Raw genomic sequence first — 15,860 nt, 5'->3', positions numbered from 1 at the left:
TCCTCCCTCTGGAGATGTTCACAGGCTTGCTGATACTTCATTGCTGTCTAAAATGCCAGTAGGTTGGTTAGATTTATACTCTCTCATCACTACATAATGCTTTAAAATGCAGCCTTCCCCGTAGCTCCAGAAGTGAAGTGCTCTGGCTCTTGAGTCAAAAATCATGAATCCCAATATCTGCTTTACAAAATAAGGTACCGTCTTAGATGCCAAGCACAAGGATGGCGTGTTCAAGATACCAAAGATTATTTTTCATAGACTGCACTGTAAAAGAATAATTTATGCAGAAATGAAGTGAAAAGTCCTTCACACATTTGTACAGTAAGAAGTACAACCTCGACAGATTGTGTATATAGCAGTCTCTTTTCATGCAGTCTTACCCAGTTTTTGTTTGTTTCTCTTCTTGCTTTTCGTTGCAGGCAGTTTCCCAGCAGGACTTGGTGCACATGGCCATTCAGATCACCTGCGGGATGAGCTACCTGGCGAGACGGGAGGTGATTCACAAAGACCTGGCTGCCAGGAACTGCGTGTAAGTGTGCTAGCTGGGGACCTGTCGCATCTAAAACACATTGTACATATCTTAGTATCTCTGACATATCTTCAGACTCATGCAAACTATTTTAATGAGCAAAAAGTGCAGTGCTACCCCAAATGTATGCAACAGCTGCAAGTGTAGCGTGCCTGGGGTGAGGTATTTGCTCATTTAGCCGCAACATCTGAAATGGTTACGACCAGGACTGGTGTAACATTTATTGCAAGACCAGTCTCAACAGCCTGCAACTCTGATGGCACTGTGTGTAGGTACTATTGCAAAGAGATGTGTGTATTAAGCATTCTAAAACCAAATCCTGTACTGAAATAGTACATGTAGTACTGTTCAGCAACACCGACAAGGTAATGCAGGGCTCTAGACTCCTTGCATATTATAAAATGACCATTTCTATATACCGGTATATACACATAACTGTTGTGTATTTGTTGATTTGTATTGTTTATTGATCTTCTTTATGTATTGTTGTGTGGGTATGTAGGTAATTGGATATGTGCCTTTTGATAGATTAACTGAGGGAGGGGCTATTTTTTTTTTTTTGGTAATCTGGTCATTACAGCACGGAGAGAAGAACCCTGTGACAGTATATAATTATATAGAGATGTGCAAATACCTTAAAGATTAAAATGCACCCTGAAATAAAAAGGCTTTACTGTAAATTGATAGTAAAACTGACAGGTCTCTCAGGGAAGTAGAGATTCTTGTGCTTGTGTGTGCCTGAAGTGAGTTTCTTAATTACTCCATTCTTTCCTGAAACCCCTCACGCGGCCAGTGAATACAACATCTTATTGCTTTACAAGCTCCAGAAAAGAAAAGCTCCTTTCACTTCTGGGCTTAATACTTTTAAATATAGTTTTACAACTAAAATGTTATGATCTTGGGGTCATGGAGGATCATTTCAAAGCAGTTGTATTTATTTCATTTAACCTTTATAACTCCCTTTTCTCTCTCTCTCTCAGCATTGATGATGGCATGCAGGTGAAGATCACTGACAATGCCCTGGCGCGGGACCTCTTCCCCATGGACTACCACTGCCTGGGGGACAATGAGAACCGGCCTGTCCGTTGGATGGCTCTGGAGAGCCTGGTCAACAATGACTTCTCCAGCGCCAGCGATGTGGTGAGCCTCTGCCCCTCAATTGCACCACCCCCTTCCACATCTCTAGTATCAGATGCACTCTTCATCGCCTTTACAGTAGAGAGAGAGCAAGTTCTTGACTTTCTGCAACGTGTGAAAACATCTGGGCTTGCTCAACTGGTGTGTTTTGACAGTGGAAATTAATTGATTCTGTTCCGAGCACAAATAAATCAAGCTACTGCCACACATGTCATAGCCTTATATCTCATAAATCACTGGTGTCTTATTGCCAGGGTTCTATAAACCACCATGCACATTATTATTATTATTATTATTATTATTATTATTATTATTATTATTATTATTATTATTATATATACTTATATATATATATTATTATATATTAATCAGGTAACCAGACCAATGGAGGATATAAGCAGTTTTGGTAAGGACAGGGCCTCTTTTATGAAGAGCATGCTTAATGGCTATTCCTAAAACATTTCCTCCAGTAGGGCGAGTTTGAGCATGCAGCTCTTTCACTGTATGTTTGAGAATCAAGAACAGCCAAACTGGTAGAATAGTACATGTCCCTGATAACAAGCTATTGAATATATTTTATCAGCAATGATAAGGTTTGGGTCTCCTGATTGTGCTCCAAGGTGTGGTCCCCTGCTAAACTGGACACTTGCCCTGTTATATCAAGTTTTCAAACCCTCACAGCTTTCATAGAGACACTTTAACCCTTAGCAGTCCATTTATTCAGTGCTGGTCAGGCGCGACAGGTCCAGTTAATTTTACCTGCACTGTTTAAATTTAAGTTTTGGAGTAAAACAGGTTTTTTTTTTTTTTTTTTTTTTTTTAAAGAGTAAAACAGGCACTGAATTGCAGAAGGACACTCAGTACTGCATCTCCAGCCAAGCCCCACCCCTTGTTCGTTTATTTTTCACATACTTCTTTATAGACGTGCATACTGATAAATCCTCTCCTGATCACTCATTGTATCACCAAACTCCTCAATAATATGATCCAAGTCATTATTGTATTACTATAACATGTCAAAAAGCTCTGCAAATGTCTGATATTCTGTGTGTGCTGGATGCAGAAGCAGCTCTCTCCTTTGTTAATGTCCGTGTTATCTCTGTGGTGCATGGGGCTATCAGATAGGCCCTTTTTTTTCGGCTTCATTCGACTCCTGTCGGTCTCACTTGGCCATTGAAAGGTTTTCTAGGCTTTTTCCGGAGAAAAAACAACTAGAGACCTGTGCTTTACGTCTTTTTGATGTCAGACAGGGTCCAACATTAAACTGGAAAGGGAAAATTGTAATATCGGACCTGGTCCAACATAGGACAACAAAGGGTTGACCATCCCACAAACTGGAAGCATTTGTGTCCTACATGGCCACTTTGAGCAAGATTTAGTGACATTTTCAAAGATGGAGATAATTATAGTATCTCCCTGTGGCCCAACACTTCTGTGTTTTACAGCATGACCACTGCACCATACAGTGTGATGATCCTTTAGGTACTGAGTTAGTCTGAGTAAAACTGAAAATCAATATTAATAAACACTATTGTTATTGGGCGATTCCTTGGAAATGTAGAATTTGTCAGACAGATACCAACATCACATTTTTGGCAATCCCTGTTGTAGTGGATGATGATTGTGAATCCTAATACACGTTCCTTGGGAGTATAAAATAATGTTGCATTTGCTAGCTTGATGCTGATGACTTGATCCATTGTAACAAGTGTTCTGTTTCCATGGTATGGCTGTGTTTCACAGTGTAAAATAAAGCACACTAATCCAGAGTAATAATATCCACATCTGGGATTCTTGTCAGCGGTTTCTGTAATGGCGCCTCTTCTGTCCGTGCTGGAGGAGTTCAAGGTAGGCTAATATATTGTAATGGGCATAGCTGGACTGACTCGCCATTGCCACCTAATTATATTAATTAGAAGGGAGTGGGAAATACCGTTGTTATTGTTGTTAAATGTTGTAAGTTGAAATTATTGTAAGTGCCCTATTGCCATACCCTGTAACTGTTGAAACCGTCCTGTGTTGTTTTATGTACTATGTTAATGTCACCTTGAGAGGCGGGTAGTGCAATGGGGTGGGAAAAGGGCTGTGTGTGCATTTCAGTGTTCGGATGGTGCTGGCTTGGTGTTGGCGGCTTAAATAACCCATGTTGTATCTGAGCCATGGTGTGTGTCTCCCCGATCACTCCCTTGCTTGCTGCAATATTTTAGTTAACAGAGGTTTTAGTAAATATTTGACAAATTATAAAGATATTAGTTTACACTTGTTAAGTGTACATAGTTTATATACTGAGAGTACAGTTGTGCACTCATGAGTTAAATTGTCACTACAGTAGTGTTACTATCACTCTTCCAGTGTTATTTCCAAACACTTACGTAGTTAATTTTACAATACAGGGGTGCTGAAGTCGCTCCTGGTTTTCTAATCTAAGAAATGTCCAATATTTGAGAACTGCGTTAAATTTTTTACAAAAAGAATATACAAAGTTGTATACTGCAAGTATAAGATAACTAAGATAATATAATGGTACCAATAGTGTACTAAAACCAGACAATTTTGGCACAAGTATACTTGCAGTATATTACTTTTTTGTAAGGGATGATAATGGATTCTGCTCCAATCTTCTTTATACCCTCTGTTAAATGTTGAACACTGGGGGAGGTGAAAAATAACAAAAATGAAATGTGCACGCATTGTATATTAAAATGTGCAAGTGTCGGGTATTAAGCTTGTAAGTCAAATACCAAATACAGTACACCCTCGCTATAAGAACCCTGTTTGGGTCCAAAGCCTTTTGTTCGCTAAAAGGACAATCCAAAATGAACAATATAAGCTGCTGGAGCAAGTTAAGGAAGTCACATTGGATAAAGGCATTCGCTAAACTATTAATAATAATATTTTTAGCAATGTTTTATTCTTTGATTTAGTTTATTATTACAGTATTTGTCACTACTAGCACTAATAATAATAATAGATAGCAATGAGATTGTTTATAAAAGTAGAATTACAAGTACAGTACCCAATTTGTGGCTTGCTGCATCCAGTATTCTGACTATATCCTGTTCATTGAACACAGTACAGTCTGTAACGTCATTTAAAAAAAAATCATAGCCTTCAAAGTATAGGTCAGGGGTGTTACACATGGCAATCCTCACGGGATTTGGTTACAAACAATGTGTCACCCCGGAAATCACTCCAGCATTACCAATGAAAACCTTTGATCTTTTTAAACGTGTTTTACCGGGATGATGTGTAAACGGAATCTCGATTGAGAAAGCAGGGCAAGCAGCCCAAAAAAAACACTTAATCCGACAGATTTTTTTGGTTGTCCCGGAACGATTTTGCGAGCCCTGATTTTATATATATATATGGAAACGTGTTTAAAGCTTTCTTTATTTTCCCACGCTACGACTGACTATGAAAGTGTTTTGTTTGTTTTTGGGTTTTTTTACTTTTTCAAAAGTGTAACTTTTACACTGTGGAGTGTGGAGCCGTATGCACACTGGAAAAGTGTTAGATTGGACTCCTGCAGAGTTGATTTAACACTGGCCAATGTAGTGCTATATTTATAGTAGATTGTAGTAGTTTATAAAAATGAATAACATGCTCCACTTTTCTGTGCAGCGTTTCCACTGTTTTCCCCTCTTGGCACTGACCTGGCATGTTTGTAGTCATTTGCTCAAACCATAAAGCAGTGCTAGCTTTTCTTACTGAATTTTGTTTGACTTAAGATAAGAACACAACATGCGCTGCAGAGGTGTTTCTCTGTGATCTCTATTAAGCTAGTAATGCACAGCATGCTTTCAGCTTTCAGATCTCAAGCAGCAGTTGAGCCGCAAAGCACAGTCCATTGGAATCTGCTTGTCGGTTGTACTCACCTGTAGTGGTTATTTATCTCTGAAGTTGCTTCTTAATTGGATATAAAGTTCTCACAGAGTCTTATTTTGACAACAAATGCACTTTGTTCTTAATCTTCAGTTGTTAGTGATTTGTATTGGACTCCCAAATTAAATCCTGACCTCCTGAATGGTTGCGCTACTGAAGGGTATATCTTGAGAACCGCTTTTCTGAGTTGGATGGAACTGCATGGAAGATAATTGGAAAACATATTTTTACACTTTACCCTCTTTATTCAGACACTGCAGTATAGTAAAATCAACACAAAGGCTGGAGTCTTTCCTGCAGCTCATTTGCACCTTCTCTGTACCCCACACTATGATGTCATGACTGTCCTTTCCTGCAACGCTGTGCTGCTCGCAATGCAACCCCCCACTCCCCCCAGAGCTGATTGTATGGCACAGAGGAAGGACAGCATTACATGAGCACAAGCCATCTCTTGAAGTCTTGTCTTGCTGAGTCCTGACATGTTGTGTCACAGAAGCTTGAGGGAGGGTGTGAGTGGAGCAGCTGTTTGCATCATTGTTTCAGCAATAACAAGCTTCAAAATGTATAGAAATCGTGACACTGAACCGCAGTACAAGAAGGTGTTTCACAATATTGGTTTGCACACTCAGTTCCTATTCAAACCTGACACATTGTACGAAGAATAGGATTTCTGATTTGATCCTACTAACACAGGGAGAATGGCAAGAGATTTCTGCTTGTTTTGCACTTACACCTAGTTCACGGTGCCCTTTCCTGCATTTTATTACAGTGGTTGTGATTCTGTGCTCTTATTTAATTTCAATTGTCAGGATGCCTTGACTTTTGGGCAATACCAAAATAAACTAGTCAATTCACTTTGCAGAGCGAAATAAAAAAAATAGGAGCCACTAAGTAATAAATGGCTTAGATTTAATTTTAGTGCCATTCAGCTGTTTTGTAATGGAATAGTCCCCCAGACTGGGTCAGGGTATTAGGACTGCTCTTGATTATTCTCAGTGTGCTCCTGCATTTGTCTTGCTTTGCAGTGGTATTGTGTCACAAGGAGGAAGGAACAGTATTACAAGATATTGGGGTTTACCTCGAAAACGACTTTGTTCTGCGTACTTGCTGGTCATCTTCTTTTTCCATTACGGCTGGTGTAACAGGCTCAATTGTGCATTGCATACCTGTTTTCCACTAAATTAAATGCTGTAAAATCCATTTAAGAAAAATTACTAGCAGATTCAAGCTGGATCTGCCAAGAGTGTCGATGTCAGAGAAGTAGGGTACCGTTGCATGGCAGAGTTGGCAACAACCACTTACTGTGTGCTGAAATAAATTGTGAAATGATCCAGGTGCAACACCTGGAGTGCACATTGTGCTTTCAGCGCTGTCCATAGCATTGCAAACCTTGTTTTTATTTTTATTGTTCCCTTTTTTTCGTAGTTCAGTACAGTATTAGGAAATAGGTTTCTGATGTTAAAACATGTTCCTAATGTCTGGAACATGGTAATGCAATATGTCTACATGGAGACTGAGGTTTTGAGTCACGTTCTAGCCTCAACATAATATTGAGCAATCTATGAGAAGTCTGTTTTGCAAGATCTTGGCGTACTGGGGACTTCTGCTCTCCGCATTGCATTCCAGTCTCTGTTTGCGAGGGGAGGAAGTCAAGTACTTGTGCAGTTCTCATGGCCCCATAAGCACAGGGATTCTTTCATCCCCTTATCAGCTACTTTCTGTCAGGGCTGCACACCATTTAATCGTGTTAAACAAAATAGCTGAATGATTTCAGACAAGTCCTTGTATTGAGGCTTCTCCTGGGAGCTTTGTTCACAGGGTGCGAAGTGGCGCCTTTAGTGTTTGGAAACTTTACCAAAAAATTGTCAATAAATCCTCTTTTCCTTTGTTGTACTCTGTCTTAAACCATTTGAGAGAGTGGGAAATGTAAACCATTTGAGAGAGTGGGAAATGTAAACCATTTGAGAGAGTGGGAAATGTAAACCATTCGAGAGAGTGGGAAATATGTAGGGTTGGGAAAAGAAACAAGCAGTGTGTATGATCCCTGAATCGGCATACAGTGTGGGAAATATACCCAAATATTAAGAAAGAATTGTACCAGTACTATTAAGTGTAGTGATACAAAAATAATGTCTATCTAGCAAGTACATTGTACAGGATGGTTATGTAGCTTGGGTGCAATACCTTGGTAAGGAAAAGCCACTGAGAATGTCTGCATATTTTGAAGTGCATGCACTTACTGACAATACTGTGGTGTGACATGAGGATATTCCCTTGATTTTATTCTGCATATTAGTTCTTACTTTTTATTTTTCCCACCTAGGGTTCCATTTCCCCGGTATGGCCAATTACAAAGAAACATTTTGAGTTTATAAGAAACTGGGGCTGTATGAACTTGAGTGGAAGTCATTGTGATCTAGTTTATCGTGCTACTGATAGCTGTCTCTCTCCACGAACCCCTGTCCATGTGCTGTATCACAGTCATTGACTGTGTGTAAGTCACTAACACTGACGCACCAGGTCTGTAATGTTTCTCTCCATCCCCACATGGACCACTGTGGTAGGTGCTTGTCATTGACTCTGTGTGTGTTGGTTCTCTAGTGGGCATTTGGAGTGACGCTGTGGGAGTTGATGACTCTGGGACAGACTCCATACGTTGACATCGACCCCTTTGAGATGGCTGCCTATCTTAAGGATGGCTACAGAATAGCACAGCCAATCAACTGCCCCGATGAGCTGTGAGTACTGGCACTTGTGTATCAATCGGACCTTACATGTGTCCTGTCAATAAGTGTAATCTTTTACTGGCCCATAGCTGCTGTGAAAAAGCATACTTCTGGGAACCTGAAATACTTACATCATTTTAAACTTATCAGTACAAGAACATGCCATTTCAAGTTTGTGTGCAGGTGCAATGTTGCACATAGAAGTGGAGTGTCAAGCATCAGGCTGTGAATGCCCTCGAGTGACAGTACCAAGCTGATGCAACACAAACCATTAGAAACTAACAGGCTGCAAATATTGCTTTCGGGCAACGTCTTTTCTGTTTATCTTTCTTTTACTGTAACATGACTCCTGCTGGTTTCTGACTTCTCTGAAGTGCAGCTGCTGGGGATTCAGGAAATAGCATACTACTGTAGAAAATTCTAAACGGTCTGTCAGTCTTCATGGTTGAGTTGTATATAATAATATACTAATATAATAATATACTAATTTAATAATATACTAATATACTATACTAATAATATACAATATGCTAATATATAATAATAATTAATATAATAATAATAATAATAATAATAATAATAATAATAATAATAATAATAATAATAATAAAATTGTCGTTGTTATTGCATGCTATTTTAAGTAGGGGGTTCTGATACTCACACTCATAACTGCCTTTAAGAAGTATTTGTCAGCAGGGATTAAATCCATTCATTAATATGATTTTAAAACAGAAAAGCTGTACTGCTGTACCAAGGCCATAACTGACGGCAGTAAAAACGTCAGGCGCGTCAGGTCCAATTTATTTTCACACGCGCTGTTTAAAATTAATTTTATTCAAAGTAAAACAACTTTAAACAGGATACTCAGTATTGCATCTCTAGCCCCGCCCCACCCCTTGTTTGCTTTATTTATCACATATCTATTCATAGTCGTGCATACTGATAAATCCTCTCCTGATCACTCGTTTCATCACCAAACTCCTCAATAGTACGATCCAAGTCATTATTTTATTACTATAACATCCCTAAAAGCTTGGCAAATGTCTGTGTTATTCTTTGAGTGCTGGATGCGGAAGCAGCTATCTTGTTTGTTTATGTCAGTGTTAGACCTGTGCTTGATGTCTTTTTGATGTCGGACAGGAAAGGGTTAAAACACTCAATGCAGAGGTTAATTGCCATTGATTGGTACTCTGTTGTAAGGGTGAGAGAAGGACAGTTTTTGAAATCAACACATTAATTAATGTTTTTTTGTAATACCAGACTATTTTTTTAATACTTCTTAAAGGCAATTACGAGCATCTGCACACCCCTAATGATAAGCAGTAAAATGTTAAGTAGGATACAGCTGTCAAGCACACAACTCTTCTGTTAATATATTGCTGGTAGTACCTTTAAAATCCTAGGCTGTTTTGAAAAAAATTTAGAAGAAAAAAAATGCAGTATTGTTTTTGTTTCCAAGGGTGCCAGTGCTTTTCAGTGCAGTAGTGCTTCTAAGAATTATGTAGTAGTTATTGTTTTGTTGTCAGAACTAAGACTGATTTAAAGAGAGCCTCTATTCATTGTACAGGGTTTTTGGAGCTAACTAGCTTGTCTCTCTCCCTGTGTGTTCAGGTTTGCAGTGATGGCATGCTGTTGGGCCCTGGATCCAGAGGAGAGGCCTAAATTCCAACAGCTTGTGCAGTGCCTGACAGAGTTCCATGCAGCTTTGGGGGCCTATGTCTGAAATCGAGGCCCTAGCTTCACAAAAATCCCTCAAAGCTAAACCACAACCAGGAACACCAATGGGGAGAGTTCATCTTCCAATGAATAGTGCTTTTGAAAAGAAAGAAAAAGGCTCTGCAACATCACTTTGTTTTGTAAAATGTCTTGAGGATATTTCTTTTTTATAGATAAGATGGTCACCTGTGCAAAATCCCAAATGGGAATAAGTACTCTTGTGCTAGGGTTTTAAAAAAATAAGAATTGTGTACACATTGCAGACAAAAGGATAATTAATGACTTTGCACAGTACATATGACACACACTTTCTACAGAAGCACAATGTTGCTACTATAAATGTTTTAGAAGCCTTTTAACCTGTAATTACATTTTTATTGTGATTTTGTTTTGGTCTGAATTTTTGTTGTTGATAAAATGACACACTGCTGAAATGTCTGTATTCTGACAGCAGCAGTGCCGGGTGCCCTGTATTCTGACTATAACTAGTGCCTGGTTTCTACCATGAATCGGATTCTCCAGCAGCTCAGCAGACGGCCTATTGTCACAGTCCTGTTTTAAAGAATGGGTGCTTGGCCCATGACATGGATCCTGATTTGTGTACTTGCAGCCCAACCCCAGTTATGAATGAAGCTCATTATTACAGGAGCCCTGGGTCTCTGTATTTCAGAGCATCCAAAACAGAAAGGTGTGCCACTTAAAACATGCCAGTACTCTGATGGAGGGTGCTGATACGGGGCAAAGGCAGAGGGCAACACATGCCCCAGTTCCAGCACCATACACACTGCTGTGCAAAAGTCTTAGACATGTTGCATTTTTCCACTCTGATGTATTAATGGCATCAACAATTTACTCAAAGCCTCCACATAATCAGCAAGTACAGAGAAACATCATCCGTAATTGACAAACCCAGGACTGGAAGACCCAAAAAGCTGTCTAACATGATTGAGCAATGCCTGAAGATAGTATCCTTAAGGAATATAAAGACAAGCGATGAATTGACAACAGAACTGGCAGAAGGCACAGGTGTCATTGTCCGTCCGTCAACAGTCCAAAGTACCTTTGACCATTGTTCCGTAGTCCAATTTGTGTGTTCTTGTGCATATTTTAGCCTTTGTCTTGTTCCCATTTCTTAAGAGGTATTCTTACTGCAACATATCCCTTAAGTCCTGATTTCAAGTGTCCTGTTGATTTGATGGACACCACCACCTGTGTCTTCTGCCAGTTCTGTTGTCAATTCATCGCTTGTCTTTCTATTCCTTAACGATACTATCTTCAGGAATTGCTCATCCTTGTCAGACAGCTTTTTGGGTCTTCCAGTCCTGGGTTTGTCAATTACAGATGATGTTTCTCTGTACTTGGTGATTATGCTTCAGATACCACATTTTGAAAATCGAGTGATGCGAGCTATTTCACTCAATGGTTTTCCTTCTTTATACAAGTCAAGGTTGTTATAATAGTGGAGGCTTTGAGTAAATTATTGATGCTCATAATGCATCAGAGTAGAAAAATGCAACGTCTAAGACTTGCACATCAGTGTAGGTCCTGTCTTTCTGGGACAGCCATGGCCAGCTGTAATCATCAATGTGACATGAAACTGTGGTCGAGCCCATCTTTAAAAAATGCATCATTGAGGACAGGCCAGTGGATAACAATGGGAAATTGTGCTGTTAGTCCAATTCAGGTCTTGCAGCACAAATGTAAAAATCAGCGTTCTGTTGAAGTAGAGTTTTTATCCCTGCTGTTGTATATGTGTATTCTTATACGCGATAACGCAACCAGCCATTCTGTTGTGGATCATGACAATTGTGCAGCACAGTCAACGCTACAGACAGTAGCTGTGTAAAACTGATCAGTGCTGTGTTAAAAGGCTGGAGTTGCCCAAGTCAATGTCTATGTATATTGCCGGATTGTATTGTAGTCATTCTTACAATTGTTTAAAATATCTAAAACGATCTATATTAAGGTGAAATTTAAAAAAAAAAAAAAAAAACTACATTAAGCTTTTAATTGTTGTTAATTTATTTGATTTGTACTTTATCTTTTTTAGGAGACCTCCCTTGGTATGTACATTTTAAAAGGGCCTCCCCTGAAGGGGTTTTTAAGCATTTTATCTTGGTTGGTTTGTTTGTTTGGCTGGGAGCCTGTGGCATTACTGGTTCTTTTCTCCTCACCACAAGCTTTGACAACAAAGATACTGTTTGCATTGCTTTTGCTTGTTTTGTCTTTCTTAATTCAGCATCCTTAACTTCAAACACTCAAATCATAAGTTCTGAGGTAAAACTGTAAGAAACTACAAGCTAGATTGTCAAAGCTGTTACCCGAATTAAACCAAACCAGAAGTAAACGTTCCGGGGGTTTCTTTGACAAGCTTGTCTTGAGTTGTTTCTTAGTTCTAGAATTGTATTTGCGCCTGTGAAGATTTCCATAAAACAGCTTTGCAAATCTGGCCTTAATTCAAACTGTAATTCATCATGCAAGGATAGAAGAATAATAAATAATAATAATACAAAAAATGTGTGTGTTGAGGGTAAGGGTTAGCTGAATGTCCGTAAACTTGAATGTTTCATCATGAATGCCTGTGCTGTGCATTTGCAGTACAATTGGCCACCACAGGGCACGGAATATCAAAAGGAGCTTTAATATTTCCCAGGAGAGGCCTGGCTCAGTGTTACCACTGACTGTAGGACCCTGGAGATTCCTCCAATCCCAGTAACCCCAGTAGTGCCCCATTACACTGTTATTCTGTCCATTGACAAGCTAGGAAGTGCTAGGGCTGATCTGTCTGTTTATAATTACAAGACCCTTGATTGGCTGAGGATGTGAGGTTAATTTTTGTAAGATTCATTTGTTTGTGTACGATATTTTTTTCCTCAGTCCTTTGAGGTCTGCTTGAGGATATGTTGTTCTTGGGACATTTTTATATTTTTCCACTTTTTATACCAGCTTAAGACTTTTGGAGAGCCCTCTGCCTTTGATTCGGGTTCCTGTCTTCGTGACTTGTGCACTCCTCATTTTTGGATTTCCAATGTCTGGTGTTTCAGGGCTGGTAGAACTTGCATCACCCTTATGATCAAACATTGTTCCAAAGCTGTACAAATGCCTTATGTTTCCACCCCTGATGATGTGAGGTCTTAGTCTCACAGTGTAGTGTATGTAATTCTTCTTGCGGTACAAGGTGGTTGGGTTGAAAAACAAATATGTAATTTGTAAAGATGAACTTTGTATATATTTTGCAAAAGAAACGTCTGCTTTGATTTTTTTTCAGTTGTCACCACGTGTTTATCTTTGTACATTACAGAGAATGAGATTAATAAAAAGAAAGACACTGCCCAGCTTGTGTGGTTTGGACATTATTTTACAGGCTCAAGAAAGTGCTCCAGCAGAAGGAATGGATAGAATTCAAAAATCATTATTATTTGTCTTTGCGCTAATGATGTCCTTCATTATTTCTGAACTAACGAAACACTCTTTACATACATGTACGTACTCTCCCTGTAGTGGAAGGAGTCTCCAGGGCTGGAGCTGCCTATCCCTGATGCAGTGAAATGTACAGCGCTGCTGTACATGAGATGAAGATAGACAGTTATTCACATGGGACAAAGATGAACTGCAGAGAGCATGCAGAAATATATGTACAATGAGGAAGTGTTCAAGTATGCACCCCATCCTGGTCTGTGTGAAATGTAATGCTTTTATTTATTTTATTAATTTGGATCAACCCACATGGCAGCCTTTTACAGCACTAGGGAGTCGACCTGGATTCCAAGAATCCCCTCTGTGTAGAGGTCATACTTGGATAACATGTGGTGTTTATTGATGGTTTATGCAACAGGGTTACTCCCCACAGTTTTCAAAAGCTATAAAATCCACCCATACCTTATCCCTGGTGCAATGAGATTGATCAAACTGACCTCTAAGCCAAGTGGCAAATGTTTTGTTTCTGAATTTAAACACTTGATGTGCAAAACCATTCCCTCTGGTTCGACACAGCCATATAGTGAGTACGGCTATGTGGGATTCAGTCACGTGAGAATCCCCTTTTGGTATATATTTAATTTTAATAATCATTTTTTGTTGGTGGTACTGCAGAGATCAGGAAGACATTTGAATTGACATTTAATTAGAGATGTAATATCAGAAGTTGAGCACAGCAGAAATTGTTAAGCTCCATGACGTTTTATTCCAAAAGGAATTCTCTGCTTTGTCAACTGATCCGTGCAGTCTATATCAATAAATAAGATTTTGAGTCAGGGCTGCTGATAATGTTGATGTGATCTTGCTGCCAAGTGCAGCTCCCTGCCAGCGCACCTGGGTTTGTATTGATGAGTGCTTGAAAACCAGGAATGTTATTTAAAATAAACCATCAGCAAAAATGTTTACCGTTGTACACTGAAAAGCTGCGATATTCTGTTTAAATATATCATTAGTCATTGTTGACAAATAAATAATTCCTGTATTTCGAAGTACTAGATTTGGGATACAAAAAAGTGTATGTCCCATCCACCACAATATGATTATTTTATGTATTCATCCTTTAGAATGAGTAGACCTGGAAGTATTCAGGTTTTATTTTTTTATTACATGGTGTCCCTTTAAACTTATTTTGAGCTGATTCTGTTTCCCAATTAAACTTTTTTTTTTTACCTTCATATCTTCACTGAGGCTGATTTCTGTTTTGCTGTGATGTGACAACTTTCTAATCGCTGATCCTAATTGCATTTCACCTAGTTTATCATTGTACTTCTTTTCACTCGTTTCACAGAATTGTCCTGACAACATAGCCGTAACTAGCTATGAGACACCGAGGTAGTGTCCTCGGTTGTTTTTTTGCATCATCAATGCTGATTTTCATGTAAAAATTCTGGTAAAGTTCAAAACACTCCTTCGTTTTCTCTGTTGGTTTGCTGTGTAACACAGATTTGGAGGTTGAATAGTAAACACCAAGCAGTCATATAAATACTGCAGCTAGAGCTTCAAACCTAAATTTGACCTTAGAATGTCAGCTCTGGTTATGGTCCTGCCTGACAGATTTTCTTTTCAGAAATCCATCATTTTAGTTTCTGTCTTAAACCCAGTCTTTAATGTAGTAGTTTTCTCTTTATTAGGATGCTTAGCAACTACTATTAATATTTAGAGGAAGGTAGAGAATTGGAAAATAAAAACCGAAAAGCTCAAGCACTGTATGAGCAGGGTTTGTTTGGTGGAACCTTTATTGGATCAAACTAAAAAAATAAAACAACAACAAATCTGTACAATACCTTTTGAGACCCCAAGAGTCTTCTCTTCAGGGGAGAAGTGCAAATAGAAGGCAAGGGAAATTCAATTTGCCAGTACGGCTATTCATCATTTCCCTTTCACGTATAAAATGTAACTATTTTCAAACGGGTATTTACCTCTTAAAGACCCAAAACTTGAATAGAATATATCAAAGCTGCCTGTGACGCAGTCATGGCCCACCCCCGCCTATTCAGTTAAGCAGTTGTTAATTGTTCTGCTGTAGATGTTCACATTTATTGTGTTTTTACACAAAATATGTCATATTTAAAATAATCACTATTAGTCTGATGTACGCAGATTTGTGCACTACAGCCTGTTGTTTGTTACTTCCCCACTATGCCCCGCGTGAAGCCGGTGGCTTGAGCTGTCCCTTCCCGGGGATCAAGCAACGTAAGTCGGCTGACTTTGCTCTCCCTCAGGCTGCAGTAGCTCTGGCTGGAGTTATTTTATTCTCATTTTGTCTTCAGCCATAATTACGAGACAGTTTATATAATGAAAGTTGTTGTTATTACAGTATTTTGTATGAGAGGAATATTTCTTTTCTCATTGTATTTTTCTTTTTTCACAGAGATTAATCGCAGGCTTGTCTG

The 15,860-nt window shown here is 39.0% G+C and overlaps 1 protein-coding gene across 3 annotated transcripts in view; it reads left to right on the top strand.

The window, feature by feature from the left end:
- Positions 1 to 10,844, top strand: part of ryk (receptor like tyrosine kinase) — a 127,218-nt gene extending 116,374 nt beyond the window's left edge. For all 3 annotated transcript variants that reach the window (XM_041264075.1, XM_041264073.1, XM_041264074.1), the window contains 4 exons: positions 420 to 529; positions 1,510 to 1,669; positions 8,150 to 8,286; positions 9,886 to 10,844. In XM_041264075.1, the coding sequence (XP_041120009.1) occupies positions 420 to 529; positions 1,510 to 1,669; positions 8,150 to 8,286; positions 9,886 to 9,997 (519 nt within the window). In that variant the 3' untranslated portion in view covers positions 9,998 to 10,844. The remainder of the gene's footprint in view (positions 1 to 419; positions 530 to 1,509; positions 1,670 to 8,149; positions 8,287 to 9,885) is intronic.
- Positions 10,845 to 15,860: the final 5,016 nt, after the last annotated feature.

This window comes from Polyodon spathula, chromosome 11 (genome assembly GCF_017654505.1).
Source record: "Polyodon spathula isolate WHYD16114869_AA chromosome 11, ASM1765450v1, whole genome shotgun sequence".
In the NCBI taxonomy this organism is placed as follows: domain Eukaryota; kingdom Metazoa; phylum Chordata; class Actinopteri; order Acipenseriformes; family Polyodontidae; genus Polyodon; species Polyodon spathula.
The sequence above is the reverse complement of the archived record's forward strand: the minus strand, read 5'-3'. Positions and strand labels throughout refer to the sequence as shown.